Source organism: Anopheles aquasalis, chromosome 3, assembly GCF_943734665.1.
Source record: "Anopheles aquasalis chromosome 3, idAnoAquaMG_Q_19, whole genome shotgun sequence".
Lineage (NCBI taxonomy): Eukaryota > Metazoa > Arthropoda > Insecta > Diptera > Culicidae > Anopheles > Anopheles aquasalis.
In genome coordinates, this window is record NC_064878.1 from 7795654 (window position 1) to 7811264 (window position 15611).

The 15611-nt window shown below is 49.4% G+C and overlaps 2 protein-coding genes across 3 annotated transcripts in view; both read left to right on the forward strand.

The window, feature by feature from the left end:
- LOC126574561 (protein yippee-like) overlaps nt 1-15611 on the forward strand; it is a 77447-nt gene that overhangs the window by 31205 nt on the left and 30631 nt on the right. Inside the window, exon 1 of one of the 2 annotated variants that reach the window (XM_050234827.1) lies at nt 291-407. The exons of the other annotated variant lie outside the window; for it this stretch is intronic. The gene's annotated coding sequence lies outside the window, so the exon portion shown is untranslated. Of the gene's footprint in view, nt 1-290; nt 408-15611 lie in introns of those variants that run through there. 2 annotated transcript variants of the gene reach the window in all.
- LOC126574560 (ras-related protein Rab-23) lies at nt 273-13974 on the forward strand. The gene is made up of 2 exons (XM_050234825.1): nt 273-407; nt 11927-13974. Exon 2 carries the CDS (start codon nt 12333-12335, stop codon nt 13008-13010), a length of 678 nt encoding a protein of 225 aa, XP_050090782.1. The 5' UTR covers nt 273-407; nt 11927-12332; the 3' UTR covers nt 13011-13974.

The window sequence follows — 15611 nt, forward strand, 5'->3', positions numbered from 1 at the left end:
CTTCAATTCGTGTGTCTCTGCCTAGTGCCTCTGTGTAGTATTTGAAGTGCACCAAATACCAGACGTAGTGCTCAATGAAGGTGCAATCCTTTACGACAACTTCGACGACAACGAGGCAGAAATAGCGCACGAAGCGCAACAGATAATCCTTCCATCCCAAAAACCAAGCGCACGGTCTCTCTCGCCCACGTAATACATGTGGTTGAGTAGAAGAGACAAGGAGCACGCTGTCACTATCACTGCCTCACTCACCTGCCTCAGTGGTTTTTTTTTACCGGAGAATCGTCTATCGACCACACTCGAGAGCTGTACGGAGGATTTGCCTGTCCCCGTTGCGTCTGGCACCAGCAAGAAGACCAGCTTCGACCAAGAAGCTTCCTTCCTTCGTGGAAACTCAACCCAAACAGGTAGCGTACAACATCGCCATGACAGGGGGGGGGGGGGGGGGGGGGGGAAGGTAGTAAAAGCTCCAATTTTCCAGCGGCCACCTTTTTGCTACCTTTGACACTATCCTCCCTTTTCTCTCTCTCCTGACCGGGCACACCGCGTCACTAGAGAGCCCTTTTTGCGGTATTTGGGTTTTTGGACTTTTCGATGGGATGGAAATCCTCGCTGCACTCCCTTTCTTTTTCTTGGCCTCCTTCCAGACAGGGTGTTTTCCACCTTGACCTCTTTTTCTCTCTCTCTCTCTTGGTCTCGGGTGTTGGGTTAGTTAGCTTCAATGATTTTCCTTTTTCGCTCCTTCTAGCGCCTCACGGTGGTGGTGGTCCTTACTCCAGAGTCAGTCTTACACCTTAATCCTTCTTTCGTCCTTTTTAAGCTTCCAATAGGGGGGGGGGGGGTACGGTTCGTTTGGGGGAGAAAAATGGGCGAAGGTCAACCCAAAACCCGGGGGTTTTCCAAACGAGAAGTGTTTTTAACATTCCACTTTTGCTCGTCGCTCGAACACCGGGACTAAGTTGCGAGAGATTTATGACCTTTGGATTGGGATTTCAAATTTTCAGGACCCGTAAAGAGTTTTTTTTTCGTTTTCGTTTGTTAAACCGAAAGCACCGGGAAAATTCCACATTCTAACATACTTGAAAAGAAACGCAAGAATCTCAAGCAATTCTCTATTCGATCCAGAAGGAAATCATTAGGTTCCAAACTCAACAACAATACTGGATTGATTGGCATCATTGCTTACCAACAAACGAAACCAAACGGACCCAGACAGTGAGCTCACAGCGCAACACCGCCAGAAACATCGCCATCACGTGCTGTGTTCGTTTCCGGGCGTGTTTGGTGTCGAGAACACTCGCTCCTTCGCGTTTTCGTTCCCGTTCCATTTTCTCGCCATTTTCCCCACGCTCATCCCTTGCAAACAACAGCTGTTTTGGCGTTTTTCCTTGCGCCTCCCCGAGTTTTCCGCAAACATACATACCAGAGAGAGCGAGCGAGCGAGCGAGCGCGCTTGTGTGTGACCGTGAAAAGCGTTCAAGGCAAACCGTCCCAAAACCGGGCGCACCATCGCGTCCGCCGCATCCTTCGCCTCCTGGTGGCCAATTGAATTTGGGTTTTTGGGTTTCGCTCCAGGATCGGGGCCTCGACCATCAACCCTGCTACCGTTCCTGTCGGCGCTGTGCTGATTGAGCTGACGGTTATGAAAATTTAATCCAAACGAGCCCCAGCGTCACGACCCCGGAAAATTCTGCACCAGCAACACACCAGCGCACACGCGGTACCGGTTGGTCGGTTTGTCGGTTGGTTGGTTGGTTGGTGGTTTGCAATTGATTGGCTTGGTGTGTTGGCTGGTTTGGATGCGTCACGTGCGCGCCATTGGAAAAAACCAAAACATAACCGAAACCGAACCACCCCAAGCATGCTTTTTTCTTGAAATTTTCCTCGTTTTTTCACTCCGCTGCTACTGTTGCCGCTGCTGCTCACGTTCCTTCATCACGATGGACGGTTGTGTTCGCGAGTATCAAGGTGAGCCAGGGAAATTTCCTTCTTTTAATTTCCCCCCAGGGTCCCCGCGAAGGTCGTTTTCGGTTGGTCGGTTGGTCGATGTTTTGGAATCTACCATGCACTTGTTGTTGTTGCACAGCAGCTGGGCGGCGTTGCAGGAGTTCGGCGCATGATTTATTCAGCCGAGGAATTGTGTGTTTTCCCCGAATTTTCCGGGCTTTCCGAGGCGCCATTCTGCGTCTTTCGCGTGCGTCTAATGAAATGCGCAGCAGCTTTCTTTTTAGCGGACGGGGACGGAGCTCCATTAAAGGCATTACTTTTCGGACATTTTTTATAGCCTCCAGCGTCAGAGCGTCAGCAGTTCTGGAAAAGGTTGTTTTTATGCTGCCAGTTTACTATGCTTTACAGCCAATATGCTAATAGGGGTGAAAAGGGAGCGATATCGTTTCGAATGTCCACGAAAGCGCAATTTGGAGTTGATTGAATTCTGCAAAACCGATTCTCGCTTGATCGACTCACTCACTCCTTCTGTGGCGCTTCTCCTCATGCCTTTTGGTGATGGCATTCGATCAGCACCGATTGTCATCCGAGAATCCGACTAGTTGCCCCGGCGTGCCAGCAGTGGAGCAGGAACGCGAGAATCAAATCCCGATCGATTGCTGGAAATCGAATTCTCGTGCCAGCGAGCCGGAACGTGCAAGATGTGTCGTCATGCCAGGCATTTTTGTCAGCATTTGCTGCTGGTCGTCCTGCAACATTTGGCCGACACTCCGACAAAAGGAGGTCAACGCTTGTGTTTTTCTCGTTTTGCATTCTGTTTTCCACCCCCCGGCGGGAAGGAAAAGCTTTTTGGGCTCGTGGAGAGGATTCTGTTTGATCGATTGGCTCATAACGCGGAACACCGCTTGACGCTTGGCCAAGGTCACATCAAAAGGCGGACGCCTTCTCCCCATTCTCTTAAAGCAACCCTACATCCTCAGCAGATAAGGATAGTCGTCGCTCGTCGCGCGCTTCGCGGTAATTGAATATTTATTGCCACAATTTGTGGCATGGGATTTACGGTTTTGCGGATCCAGTTGATGGCCTGGAAGCCTAGCCTTTTAGGCCAATTTATGGCCACAGGCTTGGGAGGTTCTGCTGCTTTAATAGTTTGCTTACACGCGGTCCTCCCCCCCATCCCATTGCTCTTCTATTTTTGGTCGACAAATTAATGTGGAAATCGATTTTATCGATCCAACATCAGGTGGGACTGCGGATGTCAAGGGTCAGGTCGGGTTGCGTCCGAACCGGAACGACTTCCTAATCATATCATTAGTGAAGTTGGCGCTGTAAGTACATACCTCACGATTCACAGTGACGTCTATTGGAGAGGCAGGAGAGGGAGAGAGCGAGGAGGCTCAGAAGTTCCTTAAAACAACAGCCATTCCAATGACGTACGTAACGGGACTGCGTTTAGGAGCTCCACCGGATTCGAGAGGGTACTAGATTTGCTTTTCAAATTGACATTTCGGAGAAGAAGTTTCGGAATACTAATCTTGAATTCAATTTTCCATGAAACCATTTCTTCTTGTCCGATTTTGTGGACTTCTAGGAAATGAAAGAGCTTAATGCTACGAAGAGGTAATGATCACAACAAGCTGTACGCAGCGATGATACATGACCAGCACAGATGACACAGTTAGACAGGCTCCTTCTTGGCGACCCACATGATGATGACCATCTACGGGGCATCTCATCGTTCCTTTTGAGGCATCAATCATGTCTCTCGGTGCCGCAGAGAAGGGTTTTCTCTGCTATTGATGGCAGTTCCAAGTAATCGGCTGTCGATTGCGACCGCCACCAGACAGCGTTCGCGTTGTCCGCGAACCATTAAGCCAGCCTCTGAAGTCTGATATCAATCCATTTCGGTAACATGATCGCTGGGTGCATCGTACGCGGGAATGGGCGACGGGCAATCGTCGAGCAATGCAATCACGCGTTCAATAATGCTTTATCTTCATTCTGTGGAGCAGTAGAAGCTAAGGAAAGGAGTTAAAGAAAAGAAAGAAAGCAAAATACAGAGCTTGCGTTGTCTCGCGTGGAATGGTTCCATGCAACCCAGTTGCGAGAGTTATGAGATCGGACTGACGAAGATAATGGCTGCAGGATTGGGGCGCCCTCACCTAGCAAGGATCCATTTCAATGCAACCAAGCTCCTGCTGCTGCTGGCTGCGCTCGACCTTGATGGCGTCATGTGCTGCTGCTGCTGTGCTTAAGAAACACGTTTCATCATTTTCGCCTGGTATGCTGCTACTGCTGGAGTAACCTGTCTGTCTCTGCAAGGAATGTAGTCACCGGTGAGGTAGCGCACTGAGCGCAGGTGTTGAGCATGTCACGCCTCAAGCAAATATTACTCTGATTGTGCAACGACAGCCAGGGCAAATACGAAGGAACGCGTAGTGTTTGGTTGATTTTTTTTTGGGTTTTGGTTTGGTTTGCTTTAGTGAACGCCAAGCTATGTTTGCCTTTGCGAGCTCCGTAGCACCAGCAATCGAAATATTTAATGAAACAATATTTACCGATCCGATTGCCAATGCATCGTGGCATTAAGCTGTAAAGTCTCTTTGCAGTCTTTGTGTCATGGCCTTTTCTGCTCTGATGACTATTGGCTGAATTGTTTAAATAATCATCTTGAAGTGAACAGATGCCCTGAAGTTTGTCACTGAAAGAACACATCGTCATCCGGAAGGTATTGACAAACGGTTTCCGGTGGAAGATTTGCATGGAATGTTACATTAAACACCTGAGTACCTGACAATTATAACGAGCCTCTGACTGCGTGGTGGAAAAACCTGAAAAAGAGCAAGAGCGCCGAGCGATCATGGGATGCATTCGTGCTCCCATGCATATACCCCTGCTGTGCTGCTCCTCCTCCACATCATCCACTATTCCCCATTGTGTGTCCTATTTGATAAGCATTGTAAGTGCGGTGGCGATGGAATGGCGCTGATAATAACGATGAGCAGAAGCGAGTTAAGTTTTGTACAAAATAATTGATGGCGCAAAGACGTCCCGGGGGGATGCATCTCGATTGGATTGGAAATTTAAAAAAAAAAAAAGAAATTCCACCCTTCCGACGATGGCCTGGTGCTGGTACACGAAGCGAGCTGCTTTGTAGAGCATCTCTAGTGCACCATCTCCACTTCCCATCGTTCGTGACTTCCATTCGTGCGTTTTTCGGGCGCCTGGGAACGCAAAATTGATTCATTTGCTAATGAGCGCGTTGCTCTGCTCATTAACGTGGTTACGGACTTCCCCCCATTTTTTATCGGCGCGAAACGGCGCGAGCAGCATTTCGGAATTGAGTGGGAGACTTTGACTCTTATCTTCCTAGATCCGCCCGTTCCTTTCCAACCCCCGGGATCAGGACCCGGGATCTATCTTTATTCACCGAGGCAAGACACCGGGACAACACTCCAGAGATCGTCAGCAGCGTGTCAGCGATAAGCAACAAATTGTGCCGCGCAAATGAGTCGTTCCGATACGAATCTACAGCAGCAGTGCTGATTGGCGCAACAGGCACCTCGGGTCGCACTGCATGCCACCGCAGGTGTTTGCTATTTAAAGAATCCAATATTTCAACCTAATTGTCTACGGAGCAGGAGATCGTCATCGCTGCTACGTCCATGGACTCCTCATCTGGGCGCGGACATTGGCTGCGCTTCTTCTCTTAGGGTTTTCCAGATACGAAGCACCCGTTCGTAAGGACAACAATGACTGACCGTGGGCAATGATTAATGAGAAACTGAAGGTAATGGAGATGGTTATGATGATGATGGACCTTCCACTCGACTCTTGATCGCCATTCTCTGCCGCCTTTCTTTGGCAAAACGAAGCCACCGACCAGAACCAACCCATCGCACCAGGAGATGCATCTCTGGTCTGTCCTGTGGTTGTGCTTCTCGGCTTCAAAATACATCATTCGCTAGTGGTTCCATTCCATTCGAAGTGCTCCCCACTACTGCAGTGCGACAGCCAATTCTATGGACCAATTATCTTACGATACTTTCAGCGCACCAACGAATGCTCCACCATCACGCCGAGCTCCTTCTTAAAGGGTTTTGACTCGTTGAAATTGCGTTAAGCTTACTCGCGACAGACACGCGTCAGATACCAGGGCAGGGCGTGCCGTTAGGATCGCGCCGCGTCTGATTTGAATACTAAATTCTCGGCAGCCGGAGACGAGATGCCCCCTTCTGATGTCTGTTCAGACTAAGGCCAGCCCTCTGGGTCCTTTGCCATCTTTCTGTCGATCGACAACGTCTTTACGAGGTTTTCGAGCGAACAAGTTCGTCTGTCTGTGCGTTGCGCGTCGTTGCATCTCGAAGTGCTGAGATGATTTCGAGGGAGAGAGAGAGAGAGAACAGTTGGGATTAAATTTCACAATCGCATTACAGTAACTGCGTAGCGACTGAGGACCACGAGTTGAGAGAAGTTCGTTGGAGCCCTTTCGCTCAGGGTTTTCCATCATCTACCACCGTGGAAAACACTAGCACAGGGGCGCAATCGACAGCCACGGTAACCTGCAGCTGACGCGTTTCTGCGAACGAATTGCTGTTGAATGGAGTTTCGCCTTGGCCCCGCTGGCCGGTTCGGACTCCTCGGTATCGATAATGGTCTTTGGTTGGTCCAAAAGAACCAATCAAGCAAAGTAACAAAATGGAGAGAAGCAGAAGACACACTATCCCTGCTGTTGTGTTTGTCCAGTTGTTGCGTGCATCTTTTATTCTTTTTTATGAAAACCAAAACCCCAATCCAGAGGCGATGACGAGAACATGGAATGAAGAATGGCTCTCTGTGTCCGTCTGTCTCTTGTTGGAAATAGGAGCAAATGTGGCCGTTGGTTGAGAGGATTGGGTGCTCGAAGTGGTTTGGTGTGGTGCATGTTTTCGTAAACGGAATCACCGTTCCGTCGCGTCACCACCCTTCGCGATGGCGATGGTTGAGGCCACGAGGTTGCAAAAGATAATTAGTAGTGTGGCTTTTGTGGCGATACGGACGAACATGACCGGTTGAGGGACGGGGAGAGCGTTCTGATGTTTTTCGCTCAAGTTCTTCTCCTTTTTGTGACTCTTCTTATTCCCTTTTACCCTTTCATTCGAGAGAAGTTGATGGTGGAAAACTGGCGAGAAGTTGGATTTGAACGTTGGAAGGAAAAGCCCGAAGGATTGGAAGGCAGCATCATTTTTGTGAATTCGTTGCGAGCAGTGCGGTGGCTCCGGCTGCGAGATGAAATTGCGTCATTGATCGTCCACGAGCGAAGACGAGTTTAAAGCGAGAATGGATATCGATCGAAAAGGAAATGAACTTATAACATGCGTTACCGGTTTCTATATCTTCGCTCTCTGACTCTTCTCTCTATGTCGATCCGAAACCGATAACTTCGACAACTAACCTGCAAGAAAAGGGAATGGAAACTGAATGGTGATTGTGTTGTCGGCTGCTTCTTGTGGCAGCGCCACGTTTTCCGCAGCACGGCATCAAACGGGGACCGTGGCCTGGGCACATTAATTCTTTTGGACAAGGATTCACATGACTTCGCGATTGTATAATTTTATGGCCATCGTTGGGAGCTGGTAGCATCGTGAGGTAGACATTTAGTTAATTTCATTATCATCCGGTCCGGGACTGGGGACACAGCGCGAATATCACAAAAACCAGAACCAACAGCGAACGGCAAATACCCAAGAAGAGGAATAAAGGGGTTTACAAAATACAAAATACACCGGGGGCACGCAGCAGCAAGGCGATATCTTTCTTTGTCCCTTGATACACACCCAACGTCGTGGCGTACTGTAGGAGCTGGCAGTATTATTTGTTTCCACCCTTTTGCCTCTCGCACGACGACGTCAACCGGACGGCGAATATCTTTATCATTTCGTGCGAACATGGGCTTCAAGGTTTGCAATCTTTAGTTTTATCGTCGACAACCTCGGACTGTCGGCAAGATCCAGAGTTGTCCTGGTAACAGACGCCGGTTGGTGCAATTTTCTTGTGAAACTGTCGGCGTTAGGTTCTACGTGGTACGAACTCTTACCAAACGGTTGACAGCGGTATCAGTGCGTTCCTTGGCATGTCCTTGGCTCCCTCGCCAGAACGTTAATGATAATCATGCTCCTCTATTTCGTCCTGGTATGTAGTAGCGCCCAGTGTTCCAGCGACAGCTTTTACTGTAACTTGTGTGTTGAGGTTCATTCGGACGAAAAAAAAAGGTAGACTTTGGCATTCGTGTGTTTCATCCGAATTTCCCTATGTCTCATTGGCGATTGGAGACAAAAAAACCGGGTCGGGCACACGACAGGGCGATCGAGATGAAGTGTCACCGTTGCCGGGTGTGCTACAAAGTGGTCTTGCTGCCGCAGGTCGCTCCTTGAGATGTGCCATTGAACTTGACATCATCCGTCATGCTGACAGTTGGATGTGTCTCGGCGCGTGTGCCGCGCCCCGATTGCTGCCAATTGGTGTCGGTCGGACGAGAAGTCGAGACAACCATGGCAACCATTCCCATCCGTCCAAGGGGCGGCGGCAGTCGGCCATTCTTGGAGGTGCTAGAATTGACGACACGCGATCTCGCCGCAGAGACGGAGGACGCATTGAATCATTCGGGTCGTTGAATGGAGATGCGAGATTTGCGACACCAAGTGAGTGTCTTGGAGTCACATAGTCACAGGTGATGGATGGATGGATGGATGGATGGAACGGCTTGATGCGACCGTTCTGCTCTATATATAGCTTTAATTAGACATCGACTGTGCTGGCGAAGAGGTCCTTTGCTCTCTCTCTCTCTCACGCGTCATTGTCTCGTTTGTCCCTTGGTTTTACTGAGTTTCCAGAATTGATCGCCCAAAATTATCCCAATGAGGTGCTTCTAGACATGATCTTTTGTGGAAATTGCATCTTCAGGAACGTTGGGTGCGAAATTTCAGATCTGTTTTCGCCTGACGATGAAACTGTTGGGATAATGAAAATAAGATAGTGAAAAGAGCTCATGGACTACTTTCCGCCGGTTCAAGCTCACCCTCACCCTGTGTTCCTATTTGATCTTTTATAATAACCATAATCAGTCTCATCTTTTGAGGTCCACGAAGGGTGCACCTGTGGAACAAGCAGCCTGCGGTGCATTTTGCGACCTTATTACACATGACCGGGGGGATGCATCTCTCGGCTGCTTGCATCTTTTTGGAAGAAATTTAATTAGAGATACATGATGACGTGCCGTGACTGGAGGCTGTTTGCATGTGCTGTGGCCCCCCTTCCTCACGTATTATCCTCACCTCTGTGCCGGCCCGGTGTCACGGCGTCTTGATGAAAAGCGACTCCCTAAACAATGTTGGAAAAGCAAATCTTCCTCTTCCTCTTTTTTCCGGGGGGCTTTTGTCTAGGGCTGGTGGGGGGAAACAGCGGCAGTAAGTTTTTCTTTCGCACAAAACCGCCATCATCGCACACACGCCCGCCGGTTGATGACGAGTTGATGCTGCCGGCAGTTAGTTACAGCTGCCCCGGCGGATGGGGCAACTTCAACTTCGCTTCACTTGTGAGAACTGCATGCAGCCGCATGTCTCATGGGTGTCATCGTTTTCGTTGTCGTTGTCATCGTCGTCGTCGTTGCTGTCGTTGACGTCTTCTGATGGGAAGAACCTTCGAATTGGACCAGCAACCAGCATCATCTGCACGTGTGCGCGGCCCCCCAACACACGGTGTTCAGCTATTACTCATGCACGAGACACACGAACGACCAAAGTTTGATGGACGCGAAGCAATGGTGGCACCTAAGCAGATGATGCGAGTGGATGAGAGAAGACAAGCCTCTGTCAGTAAGTCAGTCAGTCAGGCAGGCTGCTGAAATGCGAAACTCGCATTATCGGTGCGATTCGTAAGGGGGATGGAGTGGAGAGGAATGATTTATGTTTATTTGGAAACATAATTTTGCTTTTTATCCCTCCTCGTTCTTCCAAAAATCTTTTCAACATAAAGGTGGAGGAGTTGAGGTGGAACGATCAACTAAACGCAATTCAACAAAGGATTGAGTACACCAATAGTCGTCAACAAATTGCAATAGAAGTCGACAGCGAGGCGAGCCCGTTCGCCAATGCGTGCGGAGCAGGAGTAAAGGTTAATTGTATCCAATTTGCCATTCTCGCGCGATCCCTGCCCCCTCGCCCCGTGTAGAGGTGGTTAGAAAGATTAGCAAATCAAATTTCTGTACTCGGGCCCGGGCGCAACATTGGCATCAATTTTCCATACCGCCATCCATACGAGGTGGAGCTTCTTCGTTCGCTCGCTCACTCTGTGGGGCACGTTTTAACGATGTGGTTATGGAATTTATTCAAAACTTCTTACAGGCGGCGCAGAAGAAGAAGAAGCACCAGTGTGGAAGAATGTTTTGTGGCCACGATTGTGTTGCGTTATGGCCGCCGAGCTCAAACACATAACGAGCACTGGGTCCGATGAAGTGGAAAATGGCACCAACGAACGATGGCGTCGTGACTTTCGTGATGCTGATGCCAGTCATCGGCGTCGCTGCGAACGCGGGCTTATGATTTATGCATTCCGCCAAATCAATTGTTTCGATCAATTTTCCTGTCTACTGGGTACACTGGGTACGCTGGGTGCGCGATGATGATCACACGCCAGCTGTGCTTACGAATTACACCAGCAGAAGGGCATGGATCGGATGGTGGTGCCTGCAAAAAGGATAATTCGCCTGAACCCAGGGATGTGCAATGCATGTGAGCGAAAGAGTGTGGCAGACACACGTTGGTGGTGGCGCTTCATTGAAATTCCACTCAAATCCTTCGCTTATCGCGTCTTGAGAAAATAATGAAACCTGGAAATCAGTGTGCCCCTCTCCTGCTACTGTTGAGCATCATCAGCATGCTCGTCTCGGCTCGGCAGGGTGATGATGTCCAAACGGGACGGACTATGCATGTTGAGCTGTCGAGGCTCGCAAACTAAAGCTGACTCCTCGATGCACACACACCCCCGCCCCAAACATACACGGAGGCACAAACATAGATTATGCATAACTTTCTGTGTTAATGAATCTGCTTTGTCCCCATCGTTGCTTCCCCTTCATATGTTATGCAAATGCGCCATGTTTTGCGCTTCAAGAAGCATCACCGCACGGTGGATCGTTTGTTTTTTTCTCCGCTATTTTTTTTTGCTGCTACTGCGCTGCTGCTGTCTCCTGAAAGCCGCCACTACCTCAGTTCAGTTCCACTTCAGCGTTGAGCGTTATGTTGTCTCTGATGGTTTGTTTCGGTTATTGTAGAACGTTTTGCCACTTGTGCTGCGCTCCATCTCGCAGCTGATGGCGCGTAATAAGTGAGAAAGGGTACAAATGTGCAGCAGCGAAGACGGAAAGGTTGAGCGATGATACTGCGCCACCGGTCTGTCTGAAGATCGGTACCACTAGGAAAGCAACGGCGGGGCTCGTTAAAGCAGTGCAAGCTGGGTGCTCCTAACTTATGCGTTATTTATGCAGTCGATTGCTGGCGCGCGCGGTGGTGGAGTGCGATTGATCAAACTTCAGCCCCTGAGCTGACTGATGTTTCTCGTACGGTGGTGCACCGCTTTGAAGATGTGGTTTTACGGCAGCATGGGATGTTCGCTGCGTACTGTATTGATCGATGAAATGATGGTTAGAAGACTGGTTGGTTTTGTGATGAATTGGCTTTTCTATTTTTCAGACTTTTTCGTAGTAATGCTCATAGTTTTAACTTAGAATTAACGTACGATAACCTTTTGATATAAATGCGTTTAGAAGGTAGTTTCATTGTATATACGTACTAAACCCTTACTCTACGGCGCCTATAACCACTCTCTATCTGTAGACCTTTGGACTTTTAGACCTAGACTTCCTCTATCTCTCTCTGTCTTACTTGCTCTCTAGTGGCCTGAAGCATTATAAATAATCGTTGTATGTGTTTGAAATTTGCAGGTTGCCGATCCCGACATGTCCTGACGTACTGACTAGGTTTGACTTTGCCGACCTACTGCTGGACTAGTATGCAAGAGACGCTAGACTACTGAGGCACTTGTACCACTCACTACAACTTGCTAGTTTCCTATACTGTGTGTTTGCGTTTTGTAACTAAAACTTTGATCAGGCTGTTGTCTGTTGCATTGCTTGCAGCTGATTAAAATGTCTAGTTAGAAAGGGGTAACAATCACAACAAACCGAAGACGCTATGAGACGCATCACTAGCACGCAGCTGATAGAAGTGCACACAATCGGCACGGCATCCTGCTGTTGATCCTGGTTTCGATCGATCATCGAGAAGGCTCCAATCACCACCAGTTCGCACTCGGTAGTCGACCAAATCCATCCGTTCCGCCGCCCAAAAATGCTCGAAGAAGAGCTCGAGATTGCGCTGAAGGTGATCGTGGTCGGCAATGGTGGCGTGGGCAAAACGTCCATGGTGCAGCGGTACTGCAAGGGCATCTACACCAAGGACTACAAGAAGACGATCGGGGTGGACTTTCTCGAGCGGCAGATCGAGATCGACGGTGAGGACGTGCGGATCATGCTGTGGGATACGGCCGGCCAGGAGGAGTTCGATGCCATCACGAAGGCGTACTACCGGGGGGCCCAAGCTTGCGTCCTCACGTTCAGCACGACGGACCGGGCGTCGTACGAGGCGATCCGGGAGTGGAAGGTGAAGGTGGAGAACGAGTGCAGCGAGATACCGACCGTGCTAGTCCAGAACAAGATCGACCTGATGGATCAGGCCGTGGTGTCGTTCGATGAGGCGGAAGCGCTCGCCCACCAGCTCGGCTGCCGGTTAATCCGAACGTCGGTCAAGGAGGACGTCAATGTGGCGACCGTGTTCCGGTACCTGGCGACCAAGTGCCACCAGCAGATGAAGCAACAGTACAGCCAGTCGGCCCCGCTCTGCCAGCCGACGATCAGTGCCTTTAGTCCGACGTTTCAGTCGAAAGCCGCCACCAGCAACAACACGATCACCCTGACGAGGCCATCGATGAAGCGTAAACCGCTGCAGAAACGCTGCGGCATCTTCTGACACACACACACACGGGCACACGGGTCGGCCCCGGAGTTACGGTTTAGACTTGTATGTTGTAAACGTTATTGTTTTGTTTTAGTGTAACCGCATTGTTAACTGCAGACGCCAACGACGGGATATGATGCTGACCGTGTCCTTGCCCAAGACTGTTCCGAATACTCATTTCCGCATGTATGTGTGTATGTATTTTGTGTGCGCGTGTCCCTTGTGCTAGACTTAAACGCTTTTGTGCATAGACGTTCGATGTTAGTAGTTAGGTGCAGTAGTTAGGAGATGTTAAATGTTTCGATTGTAAAATGGTCCAAGTCCAAGCCCTCAAACCGTCTCAAGACGACGCTATAGTTGGGGGAGGGTGCACCTAACGGAGCATTCTGTTGTGCGTAGCTGATGATTAACGTGCGGAACATAATGGCGTTCACGGATGACCGGTCCGCCGTTGATGTGGATAATTATAATTTATACATATACTACGAGCACAGAATGCAGAAGTGGGGCTCGCGTGAAGAGAGCCAAGGTACCTCCTCAAACCAAGCCTCTCCTTAATCTTAGCGAAAGATAGCGAGAAAGCAAACGAAGAAGCGACGAAGCGGCCGGTCGGTCGATGGTTGGATGTCATCTTGACGCGACGACAAAACCGCAAGATGAAAGACTCTCCCCCCGCGGGGGCGGCGAGTTGTCGTGAGAACAGGCGAAAGAATGGCGGCCAGCGCGTCGTATGATGTATAGCGACGTGACCGCGGCGTAGTGCGTTTGTTAATTAGAAGAAGATGAGGCACAGAAGCAGAAGAAGAAGCAGCGGCAGCGCTGGATGTTCGATGTTGAAAACAATAGTCATGATTAATCACTTGCGGTTTTTATATTATTAGTGATCGCTTCTGGCAGTTACGCAGCAGCGCAAGATCGCGTTGTGCTAACAACTTCCTAGGTATTGGCCGCGTTGGAGTGTTTGGAGGAACGAAACGAATGGTGGAACCATTAGAGGACCCAGAAAGAAGTCAATCATGCTCAAAAGGAAAGGAGAAGAAGGAGAGAAGAAGAGAGTGAAAGCCCCCGAAGCATAAAGGAATAATAATGAACATAGAACAAACAGCTTGTGAAGTTGAAGTCATCATTTACCGTGTTTGGATCGAAATTCTTACCTCTCGCTTGATACACGATACCCCAAGGGCGAGCGCTTGTCTTATTGATGTTGTAACGGGGATTTCCGCCGAGGTTTGGCGCTTCGAAAGATGTTAACACTAATTGTACGTTTGTGTGGCGAGACAGGAAGGGCGGAATTAATATCACCGTTGGGACCTACTTCCAGGTGTTACTCTAAATTACAAGAGTCAATGTCATATAAACGGTTTCTTTATGGCATGTTTTTTTTTAGCATCCCTTCAACTCGCTAGGTGTCGCTGATTGGGGCTTTCCGAGGGGTTTGCCTTTCCTGAAACCTAAAATATGCTAAACAGGCGGCGAATCTCACGGTGGTAAACGCGTCAACGCGACTTAATCAAATCCCATCCCCAGGAGCGGAAAAGGGGAGAAACAAAAGAAGGAGAATCGTGAGAAAATGTAGCGCGCCATTCACCTTTCCAACTTTTCCCTTCTTTTCGCACCCGCTATCGCTGTTTTTTGAAGAGCCTGGAGCCTAGAGAGGCTTACTACAAGCGGTGTAGTGCGCAGTTCAGTGTTTGTTGCCACCGCTTTCTATCCCCCAAAAACATGTCGAACACTCTTTTCCCCCCTGATGAGGCCTATCACCGGCCCGGCATCAATGGGGCGAAATCGAAAAGAAGGCACACGCGGCGCTCTCTGATTAGTGTACAACCCAGTTCAACCCCATCATCATCATCACCTGGAGCGGAGTCGTCTCACCTGCCAATAAATTGAATCAAAAGCTACGAGAAAGACACGCAAGACAGGCTTTGGTGTGATAGGAAAATTCTAGTTTTCCCAAAAAGGTTTTGGCTTGGTGAAGAGGCTTTCCCTCGCCCCTAGTGGGGTTTATTAATTTACTTCTATCTCTTTTTTCCTCCCTTAGTTCCCTCCGTCATTTGACTATCAAACAGTTTGGAGTCCGCGCTATGCCGCGACAACCGCAACCACCATCAACGCGCTCGCATCCGCAAAACTATTCGCACGCATTTTCCCTCCACACAGTTTCACCTGATCATCATCTCGATAGAGAGGGAGATGGAATGAAATTACGAGCCAGCCAGCAGCGGCTTTTCACTCTCATAAGACGGTGTTGTTTTTCATTTTTTTTTAAAGATAAGTGAAACCGTATCTCGATCGATGACTCTGCTCGGCCGTAGCTGCTGAAGCTGGCTGCGTAGCTGCATCGAATTGAACACCGAAAGAAGAAGGGGTTTGCGCTCTCGCCTCGTCGCTGTCGGTGAGATGAGGGGGTTTGAAAAGCAATCAGCAACAGGCTCTCTAAGACGTCGCGAACCAATTTTCCTCGTGGTTCTTGTTCTTGCATGATGCAGAAGGACCACAACCCCATGCTGCTTCGCTCGGTCCGAGCGATGGTGGTTGGGCTTGGTGGCGATGTTTCGATTTTCCAGCAACGGATTGAAAATCCAGCACCAGGGGCGGGCAGACGTGCACGAA

Excerpts from the sequence above, each read along its gene's own strand:
- LOC126574560 (XM_050234825.1), top strand. The coding sequence starts at position 12,333 with ATGCTCGAAGAAGAGCTCGAGATTGCGCTGAAGGTGATCGTGGTCGGC.